This window comes from Phyllostomus hastatus, unplaced genomic scaffold (genome assembly GCF_019186645.2).
Source record: "Phyllostomus hastatus isolate PE091 unplaced genomic scaffold, TTU_PhHast_1.1 phas_scaffold_78, whole genome shotgun sequence".
NCBI classification, from domain to species: Eukaryota; Metazoa; Chordata; class Mammalia; order Chiroptera; family Phyllostomidae; genus Phyllostomus; species Phyllostomus hastatus.
The window spans coordinates 103,869,935-103,882,630 of NW_025334041.1; the positions used below are offsets into that span (position 1 = coordinate 103,869,935).

The 12,696-nt window shown below is 42.4% G+C and overlaps 1 protein-coding gene across 1 annotated transcript in view; it reads right to left on the minus strand.

The window, feature by feature from the left end:
- Positions 1 to 6,857, minus strand: part of PPP1R21 (protein phosphatase 1 regulatory subunit 21) — a 58,630-nt gene extending 51,773 nt beyond the window's left edge. The window contains exon 1 of the mRNA XM_045827664.1: positions 6,759 to 6,857. Within this exon, the coding sequence (XP_045683620.1) occupies positions 6,759 to 6,815 (57 nt within the window). The 5' untranslated portion in view covers positions 6,816 to 6,857. The remainder of the gene's footprint in view (positions 1 to 6,758) is intronic.
- Positions 6,858 to 12,696: the final 5,839 nt, after the last annotated feature.

Sequence of the window (12,696 nt, forward strand, 5' to 3'; positions counted from 1 at the left end):
ACCTCTTCCCCAAGCTTTTCCTAACCACTCCCTGTGGTCCTCCTATGGCCCACAGTGAGCCTGCACCCTCAGTTCCCCTGGCACTTACTAGTATAGTAACAAGACACCTCTTATTAAACTGTTCAGTTTTAATTTTACTTTTAAAGTAGTAAATTTTACATTTATTAAGTCACATAGGATCTATGATTAATTTATAATTTCTCTACTCATCTCCCATCTGTCAACTAAACTATCCTTCATGGCAGAGACTACAGCATAATTCCTTGTATCTTTTGCCAACAATGAAAGATCAATGCTATGGATAGAGAAGGCACTCAATAAATTTTTAGAAAATCAACTTAAATAGTGTGTGCAAAAGGTGTTTAAATGTAATGCATTATATACTCGTAAGAGACCGTCCTTACTGTAACAGTCCCTAAGACCCTTCTCCAAATGATTTGAGCCTCCTGGTTCTCTAAGACACCATGCATCCTCAAAAGCCCTGACCAGTGACCAATGCCCTGGCCTGTTCTGTGGTTCTGGAACAGCCCGGCCTCAGTCAGGCTTATCACAAAGTTTCTCCAAGTTCAGAGTGTAGTGGTGAGCCAACTGTGATCTCTCTCATGCCACTTTGACAATCTGTGGTGGGATAACTGGCCCAAGATTAGGGATTTACTATCTTCAATCACAAACTGTTGGAAGTTTGTGGGGAAGAGAGGCGAACTGTCTATATGCATTTTCTCATCTAATTCTCAGCAATCTGCTGTGTTAGAACTACTCTCACATGGCTACCTTCATACAACGAACATTTTGAGATCTGTACATGTTTTACAACTCTGTGAAACCCATCTTTAAACATACAGCTTTTTTCATTACAAATCAATGTGTGCAGCAGACACCCTGGAGCCCATTCCTAAGCTTCACCAAAGCCCTGACTTGCAGCTTCAGGATACTGGAGTCATCTGCAGACCCCAGCTGCAGTATCTCTGGCCTCAATGATCCCTAAAATTCCCTCCAGATCTAACATTTTAAGTATTCGAAAGTGCCAGGAATACCACTTAGTCTTTCTACCTACTCACTTGTTTCTCCTTCTGGAAGGAAATAAAGTATCAGTGGCTGGGTAGTCTGTGTACTACTGGCTGAGGTTATTTGGTCACTGAGGCAGGGAAAAAACCTTCTCCTCTCAGACCTGCCCTCAAGTAGGACTCTTTCTCCCACTCCCGCTACCATGTAAGGTTTATTACAAAACCCCAACCCCAACCCTTGCAGTCTAGTTGCCCCATCAGTCACTGAATGTGCAAGTCAAGTGAATTAAAGAGGAAGAGGAAGACAACCCTGGTCTTTCCAAAGCCCTGCTATTCAAACTGTGGTCCGTGGACGGCTGCAACAGCATCCCTGGGAGCAGAATCTGAGGCCCCACCCCAGGCCTACCAAACTAGAATCTGCAGTTTAACAAGGTCTGCAGATGAGTCACACGGACATTTACATCGGTGATGCACTGGTCTAGGGGCTGAGCTAGCACTGTCCAACACATCCCTCCTTAAATTATTTTAAATGAAATAAAATCTAAAATTGAGTGCTTCAATGGCACTAGCTGCTACGTTTGGAGTGCTTGACAAACTCACATGCCTAGTGGTTACCCTGCTGGGCAGCACAAATACCGAACACCTTCGCTCTCATGCAACATTCCAGCTTTAGCAGTCATCCCTGCACATCAGCGTAAAAATTTAAAAGTAATAATATAATAACCCTGTTTCTCTTACAGGAGGGGGCGATTAATCAGGTTTCCAGACCCCACTACCTGGAGAGCAAACACAGACTCACAACTGACCTTTCCCCTATATCAGTAGCTCTATATCTGACTTGTTCCCAAATGCAATGTCCTTCATAACTAAGAGAAGCATCAATTGCAAAACAAACTGTTGTAGTAGTAATTGATGCTTGGTTTTCCCATGGGTTATTATTGCCTCAAAAAGAGTTCTTAAAAGATTATCTTTGAGCAAAAGCCCCTATACTGATATCATTCCTTGAGCAACAGTTCTCAAACTCTGATGTGCATCCGAATCACCGGAGAGGTTTGTTTCAGCACAGACTGCTGGGTTTCACCGCCAGTTTTAGTTTCAGCAAGTCCAGGGTGGACCCAAGAAATTGTTTCCAGCACATGATGCTGACCCAGGGGCAGCACTTTGAGAACCAATGATCCAGTTAGAACTTGAAACTTTACACACACAACTCAGTGCCAGACAAGAATGCAGGAGCCCCTGTGGAAAGCAGGCTGAAACCAAACAGGAGCCCCTGTGGAAAGCAGGCTGAAACCAAACGAGCCAGGACTGCGTGCACTTAGCCTCCCTTCTCCATAATGAGATATACTGGAGCCTCAGAAGCAGGGCAGGCCATGGAAGAGACAAGAAGTAAGAAATGCTCTTGGAGTCTTCATCAACAGTGTAGTAACTGAGGCCTTGATCAGCTTTCCTTCACACCACAAAGAGGCAGCTTCATGTATTAACTTCATGAGCCTCTGAAAATCAGCTTCTACACACCTTTCTCCTCTCCAAACCCTATTAAACCTGAAATTTTAAAAGCCTCCAGTGATGACCTCTTAATTGCCCCCAACCACCAGGGTCTTACGCTCCACTTTCACTTCATGTTTTGGCAACTTGCCTGCCCCAACAATTTTCACCTGCTTTGGCCTCTATGGTTCACCTTTTACCTAGCTAAACTCTCAGTCTCTTTAATGCAATCTCCTCAGACTTTTTGCCTTCTCAAGAAGAAAGACAATTATGACCACAGTTCTTAAGCAAGCAATGGGCTCTCTCCTGGAACACAGGCTGAGATCTGATTTACATAAGAATGAGAAGAGCCCTGGACAATGTGGCTCAGTTGGTTGGAGTACCATCCCATACACCAAAAGGTTGGTGGTTCAATTCCCAGTCGGTGCTTACAGGTTAGATCCCTGGGCGGGGTGTGCATGGGAGGCAACCAATCAATGTTCCTCTCTCACATCAAGGTTTCTTTCTTTCTCTTTCTCCCTCTCTCTCTCCCCCCTCCCCTCTCTCTCTCCCCCCCTCCCCTCTCCTCTCTTCTAAAATCAATAAACATCTTTAAAAAAAAATTTTTTTAAAGAATGAAAATGTCGGTGTGTTTGTGAAGCTGCGGGACCATCGCCACCACCCCGAGTGTTACATGTACACCAACTGTGGCACAAACCTGAAGCAGAAGGGCCATTTCTTTGTGGAAGATCAAATCTACTGTGAAAAGCACGCCTGAGAGCGGGTCACCCCACCCAAAGGCTACGATGTGGTCACCGTGTTCCCCCAGTAAACCAGCAGACCTGCTCAGAACCCTCTTCTCCACGTAGCCCCTGCTGCCACTTGTTCTCTCAATGTTCTGGCCCTCTCCTCTCTCCAAAGTTCTTGCTCTGGTTTTATCTCTGCTCATTAAACGCTACGTCCCCGCCTTTGCTAACTGACTCAACTATCATCACACTGCTGTGTGATGCCTGCTTTTATAACACATGGGAGATTGTCTTGTTCAGTGTCCCCTTGCCAGCATCTCTGCCTTCTCTTCACCTCAGTTTGTCTCTGCTGCAAATGGATGGCCAAATTGGAACCCGACAGAATTTGATACGTCTGCCATTGATTTTGTTTTTATTCAATAAATTTATAGACTCTAAAAAAAAAGGAATGAAAAGATTCTATAAATGTTCTTGCTTTAGGAATCATGTTTGTTCCTCTTTTAATATGTAGGTCTCCTTATACAGATTATAAAAGGAAATCTTTTTTTCTTTATATCCTAACTGGATTTCAACAACAGCACACAATTTCTCCATCAAGTAAAGTAATAAAAAGGTAGACTACCCCTTCCATGGAATCAGAGCTGAAGGTAGAATAGATCTTGTCTAGAAATTCCTTGACATTAGAATTGGCAAGAAATATAAAGCACGTGAGACCCTAGCCAGGCAGCTCAGTTGGCTGGAGTGCCATCCCAACATGCCAAGGTTGTATGTTCAAACCCCAATCAAGGCACATACTGGAATCAACCAATGAATGTATAAATAAAGTGAAACAATAAGTTCATGTTTCTTCCTCTCTTCCTCCCTCTCTGCCCCCCTCTAAAATCAATTAATATTTTTTTAAAAGGCACACAAAATCTTTTGACCAATCTTTGTTCTCTTGTGTTGAGATTTCCATCACATTAAAATTAAAAGGATGAAAAATGGCCTGGCCCAAGAAGAAAGAATAACCTCTGTCCCACTGACCTGTAACAGTCTCCTTAGCCTCTCCTCCTTCTCTTGTCACATCCTTCCCACAAATGGTCCTCAAAGAGTCTCCCTAAAGTAGTCTACCCTGATTCACTCTTAAAGTTCAACTATCATTTTCATGGTAATTATTCCAAAAGTTCTTACTTTTATCCTGAATTTTAGCCAGTCCATCTTCACTAGAAGTTTTCAGCAATTACCCAACATCAATCACCTCAAGCTATTACTTTGTGAATAACTTTAACATGACTTTGAACCTCAAAATTCTATGATTGCATCTAAACTTTAATTCACCCTTTCACTTCAAAAATGGCTCGCCTTTAAGCCCACCCTCTGGGCTTAAGCCCACCCTCTGACAGCCCACTGCTGCTGTCAGTGGCAGTCATGTTCCCTCATCTCAAAACTTCAAGGTCAACTCTGTCTTCTTCCCTCACTTACCACGTCCCACAGAATGAATGAGACAAAAGGATGAACATCTCATACATTCCATATATCTGTCATAAGTGTAGTGCTAGCAAAAAGCAGACGCTCAGACAAGAAGTAAGCTAAAAAGTACTTTTTAACCGTAATTCCTAAATCTAGGGCCCCTCTCCATCTCACTGTCATTATCTTTATTTAACCCTATGTTCTTCTCCCCCAAACTATTCCAACAACCTACAGTCTGGTCTTCTTTTCACTACTCTTTCCCAACTTAAATCCGTCCTCCAAATAGTTACGTTTCCTTCCTAAAAGTAATGTTATACCCCTCCCTAAAAACCTTTGCTTTCTCTATTACTCAAAAGCTAAAGTTCAAATTTCTTGACATCCACATCCCCTGATAATCAGGTCCAAATGATCTCTCCAACCATATTTCACCCTCTCTGCCACGCAACTTAACGTGCTTTCATGTCAGTGAACAGAACCTGTCCCTTTGGCTGGAATGCCACCATCCTTCCCTCCCTCTTCCCTACTCCCCAATCTGAATAACTCCTACCCTTACCCTCCATCTCTTCCGTGCTCCCACTGAACTAACATTTCTCATAGTGTATTATAATTATGAACAATGTTTGAACATTCTATTAAATGGATCTCCTCTAGCTGGAACTCTGCCTCACTCAACCAATTCTGGCAGACTGTTTACAGGGCACACATAACAAGTATCTGTTGAACGAAAGAGCTTAAATATCCCCCCAAAACCCTCAAATACGTCAGTTTGTATTACTTTCTTTAGGTTATTCAATTTTTCATCAATACAGTCACTGCTCAAAACAGTTTCAGAACTTCCCTTTGCCATTTGGTATTGCCTTCTGAGCTTGTTTACTTTCTGGAGAAGAAAACCAGCCCCCTTACTTTATACTCATGAATTGTTTTCACGCCAAAACAGTAGAGCCAAGTTTGTGTAATCCTGCCATTCTCCACCCACCCCGCTCCATCACACAGATTTGCTCCAACTTCTGGCCCTTCCAAACAACAAAATTTTCCTTCAAAGGATGAAAGCTGTCACCACTGACATTGTGTCACAGGGTCTTAGGGCAATTTCAAATGGAAATGCAAGAAACTGTGTCACTGGCAGCACCGCTGGAGTTAAGTATAGTGTCTCAAAAGGCTCCCATTCGATAGTGAAGACTAATGTGCATGTTTAGACATGGGTTTGATTTCTTCATTTCACCTTACTGAACATTTATTAAGTGAAATCATAAAAAATGTCTCAGTTTCTCCAAATTGTAAAAAGGGGGCTAAGTTTTTCCTCTGCCCTAATGAATGCCACTGTCACTGAAAACTAAGGTTAATGACTGCTAAATCGTACCTTTCCGCTTTTGTAACTTCAATAGGATATTTTCTTAAGACAGAAACACCCTCCCCAGAAGCAGCCCTTTTCAAAGGGAAGGGTACCATCATTTAAAAGACTGATACCACAAATATGACAAACAGGCCTAATTTAACTTGTACTGAACACCTGCTGGGTGCCCTGCCCCACTCCAGCTGATGGAGGGAAAAGAGAGAGAATGCCACAAGCGTAGGATTCAAGCTTTCAAAATAATTTCCAGACATCTTGCTTATCACTGAACACATCATAACCACCATGCCTGGTGAAGCAGTTTACACCCATGACTCTATTTACCCTTCCGAATTGAATGGGGGCAGATAAATCTCTTTATGCTAATACCATCCCTGTGGGATGGAAGGAATCTTGATCTTCTCCATCACTGGGCTGGGAAAATTGAGGAAACAGCACCACCCGGCCAGCACTGAGGCAGAGGCCAGGATTTCTGACATCCCAGTTCCACGCCCGCTAGTTCAGTGAGAAGGAAGAATCAAACTCCTGCTACTTCCCGCAGAAATGCACACGAACCCAGACACCACCGGCTCCATCTCTAGGGAGCTGCAGGTGGGGAGGATCGGTAACCGTGGGCAAAGGAGGCGAAGGAGAGAGGTGGAGTGTCCTCGCGTGCTCCTCCGCGGTATCCCACCGTCCCGACAAGTCAAGGCAACCCGAGGCCGCAGGGCCAGGGACCCCCTAATCCCCGCCCATGATGGGTACCTTCGAGTACTCCTGAGCCAGCTTCTGGTACTTCCCCTGCAACTCTGCCGAGGCCATGGCCCCTCCCGCCCCGTCCAGGCCTGGCTGCCCAGGCCGTTCAGCCCCGCCCCCCGCCCCCAACCCCAGACACGCTCCACTGTACGGCTCAGCCAGCGCCTGTCTGCTTCGCCACCGCTGCCGCCGCGCCTCCTCCTCCACTTCCGGGTTCGCCCAGGGGAGGAGCGAATGCCGGAGGCGGGGCGACGCCCGAACGTCACCGCCCCACCCTCTTGCGCCCAAGCACGTGCGCGCGCAGCCTCGCTGGCTCGCCAGGGTTCAGTCTTTGGGAGCAGAGGACGCCATCTTGACGCATGGTCCAAGATGGCAACTTGGAATGGAGTAGGAGAGTCAAGAGGGGGAAAGAATGATAAGTCCACAGAACGGGCGGGAAACCAAGGAAAGGGGCGGTGGTTGCGAAGAGCCGCGGACCGGAAGATACATTCTAAGCGTATCAAGAATTCTGGCCGGCCCACGCTTCCCTCCCCCTCTGGTTCCCATGGCAACCGCCTGGCAATTGATGGTTCCATCTTTCAGAACCTACAGGCAGAGAAAGACCTCTGTATTCCGCTATCTCTTTATCCGGATGTGGTAGCAGCACTGGTCATGCTCTGAATTGTAAACTCTCAGACCTCCCCTGAATTTATAACACTGCTCCACACCAGACAAACCCTTATTGTTTTATATTTTGACATTGAGATTTCTTTGTGTTCTTTCTCTACCCAGTCCATCTGCTGCCCCTATACGCAAAACACATCAGAGCCTTTTTCAGTGGGTTGGTTAAAAAGACAGTTACAAATTTTCAGGAATGACAACCTGCTACGCATGCAAATAGGATGGATGTTGACAAATAAGTGGGGAATTGAAACAAAAAGTATTTTGCCTGAGCTATTTTTATACCACTTTTGTTTCATTTAACAGCCTGCCTCTACTCATTTATTAAATAAGTTTTGAGGACCTATATTATATGTTAGATGTTCTTGGCATTGTGCTTACTGCTAGACAGAAATGTTCATTGGTAGAGGAATGAAATAAATTCAGAGTATATGTTTCCCATAAATTACAACACGGCAGTTAAAACTAATGACCTACAATATATCTGTATATATCAACATGATAAAGCACTATATTTAACATCAAATTTTCAGTATACTATAGCATGAAAACATACATTTAAAAAGTATGAAGCAGTATTTGTTACTCAAAACAGAAACATGTACAAAAATAGAAAAACAAAAACTCACATTTTGGATAGTGGCTTCCTCTAGTAAGAAAAGGAGAAAGGAATGAAACAGGAGAACAAAGGAACATACACTGTTCATTTTATGTAATTTTTTAAAGTAAATAGAATGTTAAAATTTATTATCTAGATAATAGATACAGGGATGCCAGTTACATCAGCAATTTAAAATGCTTGCAATTTACCATGATTAAAAAAAACTATTTGTGCTCTCCCAGGTTCTTGTTTGGCTATGAATATGCCTGGGATTTTATAGTGAAAGGCTAAACCTGTGTGTATTTTTCAGCCACTGAAATGTGTAAAAAGATTACAAACTTTTAACATGTTTATATTTTTCAATTTAATAACCATGTACTATTGTTCAGCAAACTTTAAGAACAACAATTTTATTACTTCCACTACTATTACTGTTATTATTATTATTATTAGTTTTCCACTGCACCACCAAGCAATGAAATTAAATATTGTACATGCCTTTCTGTGGTTTGTAATGTAATGGAATGTTCAATCATTTAAAAATAAAATGACATCTCAGAAATGACATCCCAAAGAAAGAATGTGCAACTTTGGCTATAGGGCCTGTATAAGTTCATTTTACTGAATTGAGAAATTTATTTTCCATTGCTTAATCTAGTGATCCTGTCAGATACATTGTTTCAAGTCTTAATTGATAAGTCTGAATAGATTAAAGTTAAGACTCTTTTCCTCAAAGACACCATTGAGTGAAAAGGCAAGCCACCGAGTGGGAGATGTTTGCAACATATATATCCAATGGAGGTCTCATCCAAGTACATAAAGAGCTCTTACAAATCAGTAAGGAGAAAGGCAGGCAACCAACTAGAAAAGTGGACAAGAAACTTCAACTGGCATTTCACAAAAGATACACAAACAGTCATTAAATGTACAAAAGGGTATTCAGTTTCATTAGTACTCAGAGGAAGTGAAATTAAAACCACAGTGAGATACCATGCACACCACACTAACGGCAAAAATTTAAAAGACTGACAAGGGTTAGGATATGGAACAAGAGAAACTCTTGTAAAATATTGGTAAGAATATAAACTGGAACAATCATTTACAAAAAGTATTTGGTGAGGGGTGGGGTATATGGAGGCAGGCAAAGGGGTAAAAATTGGGACAACTGTAATAGAATGACAATTTTTAAAAATCTTAAAAAGAAAAGAATTTGGTATTATTGACTCACCTGAAAATATATATATTCATCAAAATAAACAGCAACTTTTAAAAAATGGAAATACAGTTACAGTTAGCTGTATATGTTAACAGTTAACTATTAAATAGGTAACAGTATGAACTAGGTAAATCTGAAAAAAAAATTCAGAGCAAAACAAGCCATATCCCAAAACAATTATATTGTATGGCTCCATTCGTGTAACATTCAAAACAAGGCAGGATTCAACTAGAGGGTTCAGAGATGCATGTTTGGGTAATAAAACTAGAAAGAAAAACAAATGAGAACCATAAAGTCAGGCGCTTGATTACTTTTTGGAGGGAAGAGGGAGATAACTATTGCACTTCAGACATGTCGGTAATGTTCTAATTCTGTGTAATAGTTATACAGGTGTTAACTTTGTGATAATTCCTCATGAGATACATTTTTGTTTTGTGTACTTCTTTGTATGGGTGTTACATTTCACAACAACAATTTTTTTAAAACCTTGATCGTCTCATATGCTTCCAGCAATAGTTCCCAAACTGTAAGTGGTGTAAGTAAAGGTGGCTTTGAGTTATTATAAATATGCAAGTTCTGTGATGATCATTAAAGCATTTAGAAACATACTGTCTTAGGTTTTTCTTTTTCAGTTGCAGGTGTCAGAAACTGACACTATTTCACCCAAAGGTGGAAATTTACTAAAAGGATGTATGGCTAGATCATGGAACAATAGGAAGACATGAGGAGCTGCAGGACCTCAAGAACAACTTAGACCAGGACCATAATGCTCCTGCAACTTTCATCTTCTCTGTCTATGCTGCTTCCTGCTGCTGGGCTACCTCCTCTTTTGCTCGTGGCAAGCATAGTAGCCCTTGGGTCCTGGGCCTCATCACACAACTTTCCCTCCAGAGATGAACTAGGTTGCTTAGTTTCAGTTTATAAAAACACGAGGAAGAGCTCTGCTGGCCCACCTTGGGCAAGGTACATCCCTGGGTCAGTCAGCTCTGGCATGAGGTCTCAGTCACATCAGGCAGGCAGGGCAGCTGGGAAAATTCCTAGATGATGAATAAACCGAGAGAGAGACTATGCTCTCCTCAAATGAAGACTTCTGTGACGGGTTAAGCAAGGGACCATCACCAGAGAGGCTGTGAGGCCCAGAAACCTGCTTGATGCAGATCTAAGATCCCCTGCCCTGACCTCAAAGGCACAGTACACTCTCCACACTCCCAGATGTGATCTAGGAGGTGAGAGGGAGAGGATAACACTCAGAACAAAGGAACATTTTGTGAAACAAGGGACTGTTGTACACTGAAAGAAAACTGTTTTGACTGAAAAGACTGGGAAATTATTAACCGATAAAGTAGGCTTTCCCCTTCCAATGGAAAGAGCATTGAGGAAAACCAGATCTGTCACAGAAAAAGAAATTCCTTTCTTTTCCCTAGGAGAAAGGTTATTAAGTAATTCAGTGTCTGTGGTGATTTTATAGAACACAACTACTGCAAATCATGGGAATCAACTATATATAGCTAGAGAAAAGTGTGGAACTTCCCTTGGTCACACAAACAGTGATCAGGTGTGCCATCAGGTTACTTAGATGATATTGTCAGCCTCTGAGTGAGCACTATTTCCTGGTACAGTAGAGACGTGTTTTCCATCCTTGTATGCATCGGAAAATCAAGAACTTCCTTTAAGCTTCAAAGCTCTATTTTCTGAAATCATAGTCTACTTCACAATAACCTGTGGGTATGTAGTAGACACCACAGTGACCTTGAAAGACCAGCTAGCCCCACCAGCGCCTGCCCTCGAGGTCACTGAGATAACTAAGTTAAGGTTTTCTCTGGCCTGGTTTCACAGTCCTCAAGGCTGGTCACCACTCTTGATTATTGAGATAATGGACAACAGAGTTTATGTAAGAAAAGGATTAAAGAAGGCAACTTATGGGCCTTATATTATGACATATTATCCTTGTTGTTATTTATATTTTTAATCCAGTGGGAAACACCTATCACTCTACTATAAAATTAAAGTAAGATGGGGGGGGAGGGCACGGGGAGAAAACACTTTCCTCCACATGATTTTCTCTTGAGCAGCTAACTCCAAAGTTCAGATTTTGTAATGAGTAGTCAGTGAGGAAAAATCTGTAGATATGCAACTTTGAGGAACTCTACTAAAAATAGAAATTCTAGACTTTGAGGTTTTGCAACTTCTTCCTTTGGCCATGCCCTCAAACTGTGCCTGTCTCCACCTCAGCAAGAAAGGATAATAGATTAGGCACGGAGCCCTGACAAACCTTGTCCAGAGTCACATGGCAGACAATGGCAGAAGCAAAACTAGAACCCAGGTCCTTTGCTTCTACTGCAGACTGTATTTTCTCTGTTAAGTGCCACTTGTGGGAAACCTCGGCCATTCAGCTTAAATGATCAGAAGGTGAATGAACCCTAGATTAGGAGGGAGAATCTAGGGCAATGCCAAAGGGTGGATTACACTGCTTGATATTTGTTTGGACTTGGTCCTTTGTGAAATAGATAACATTAGAGCTGTTTAGGAGAAAGGGGCAGAAGTGACCTGTTAATGTTGATCATCTTGATAACCTATTAGAGGTTAATCTTGATAACCTGTTACACTTTGATATTAAAGAGTTGTGTTTTCTTAAGCATAGAGCCTTCACTTCTCTCCATTCTCCTGCCTGTGAATGCTGGTCTTGCCCTTCCTGCTGGAGAGCTGGCCTGCTGTGAAACAGAGGATGTGTACTGAGGAACAATGGGTGATAAAACTAGATATGGGGAGACAGGATGTACTGGCTTTTTTATTTTAATAGTTCCTAGTTTATTGTATTTTTTTTCATTACCATTTATCCCCCTTATACTCCCTTCCACCTTCACCCCCTCGCCATCAGCAGCTGTTGACACTGTTGTCTGGCCCGTGAGTTCTTTTCTTTTTTGCTCAATCCCTCTACCCTCCACCCCTCCAGAATGGACCGGCTTTAAATCTGGCCTTTTGGCAGTGGGGTGGGGACAGGTAGAAGAGGTAGAAAGTAAAGATTTAACTTTCACATTTCTGGAAGTCCACTGTGAATTCTACGATGTGGACATCCTCAGTGTGTGTGTTGGGGGAGGAGGGGTGCAGAGCAGGGAGGGAAATGCCTAACATAAAATTTACCATTTTTACCTGGCTGGTGTGGCTCAGTGGATTAAGTGCTGGCCGGCAAACCAAAGGGTTAGCGGTTCAATTCTCTATCAGGGCACATGCCTGGGTTACAGGCCAGGTCCCCTGTGAGGGGCATACGAAAGGCAACCACACATTGGTGTTTCTCTCCCTCTCTTTCTTTCTCCCTTCCCCTCTCTCTAAAAATAAATAAAAAGTAAATAAAATCTTTTTTAAAATTTACCATTTTTCCAGTGTCATTAAGTAGATGCACATTGTTGTACAATAATCACCACCATCCATCTCTAGAAATTTTTCATGTTTTCAAACTGAAACTCCTATTA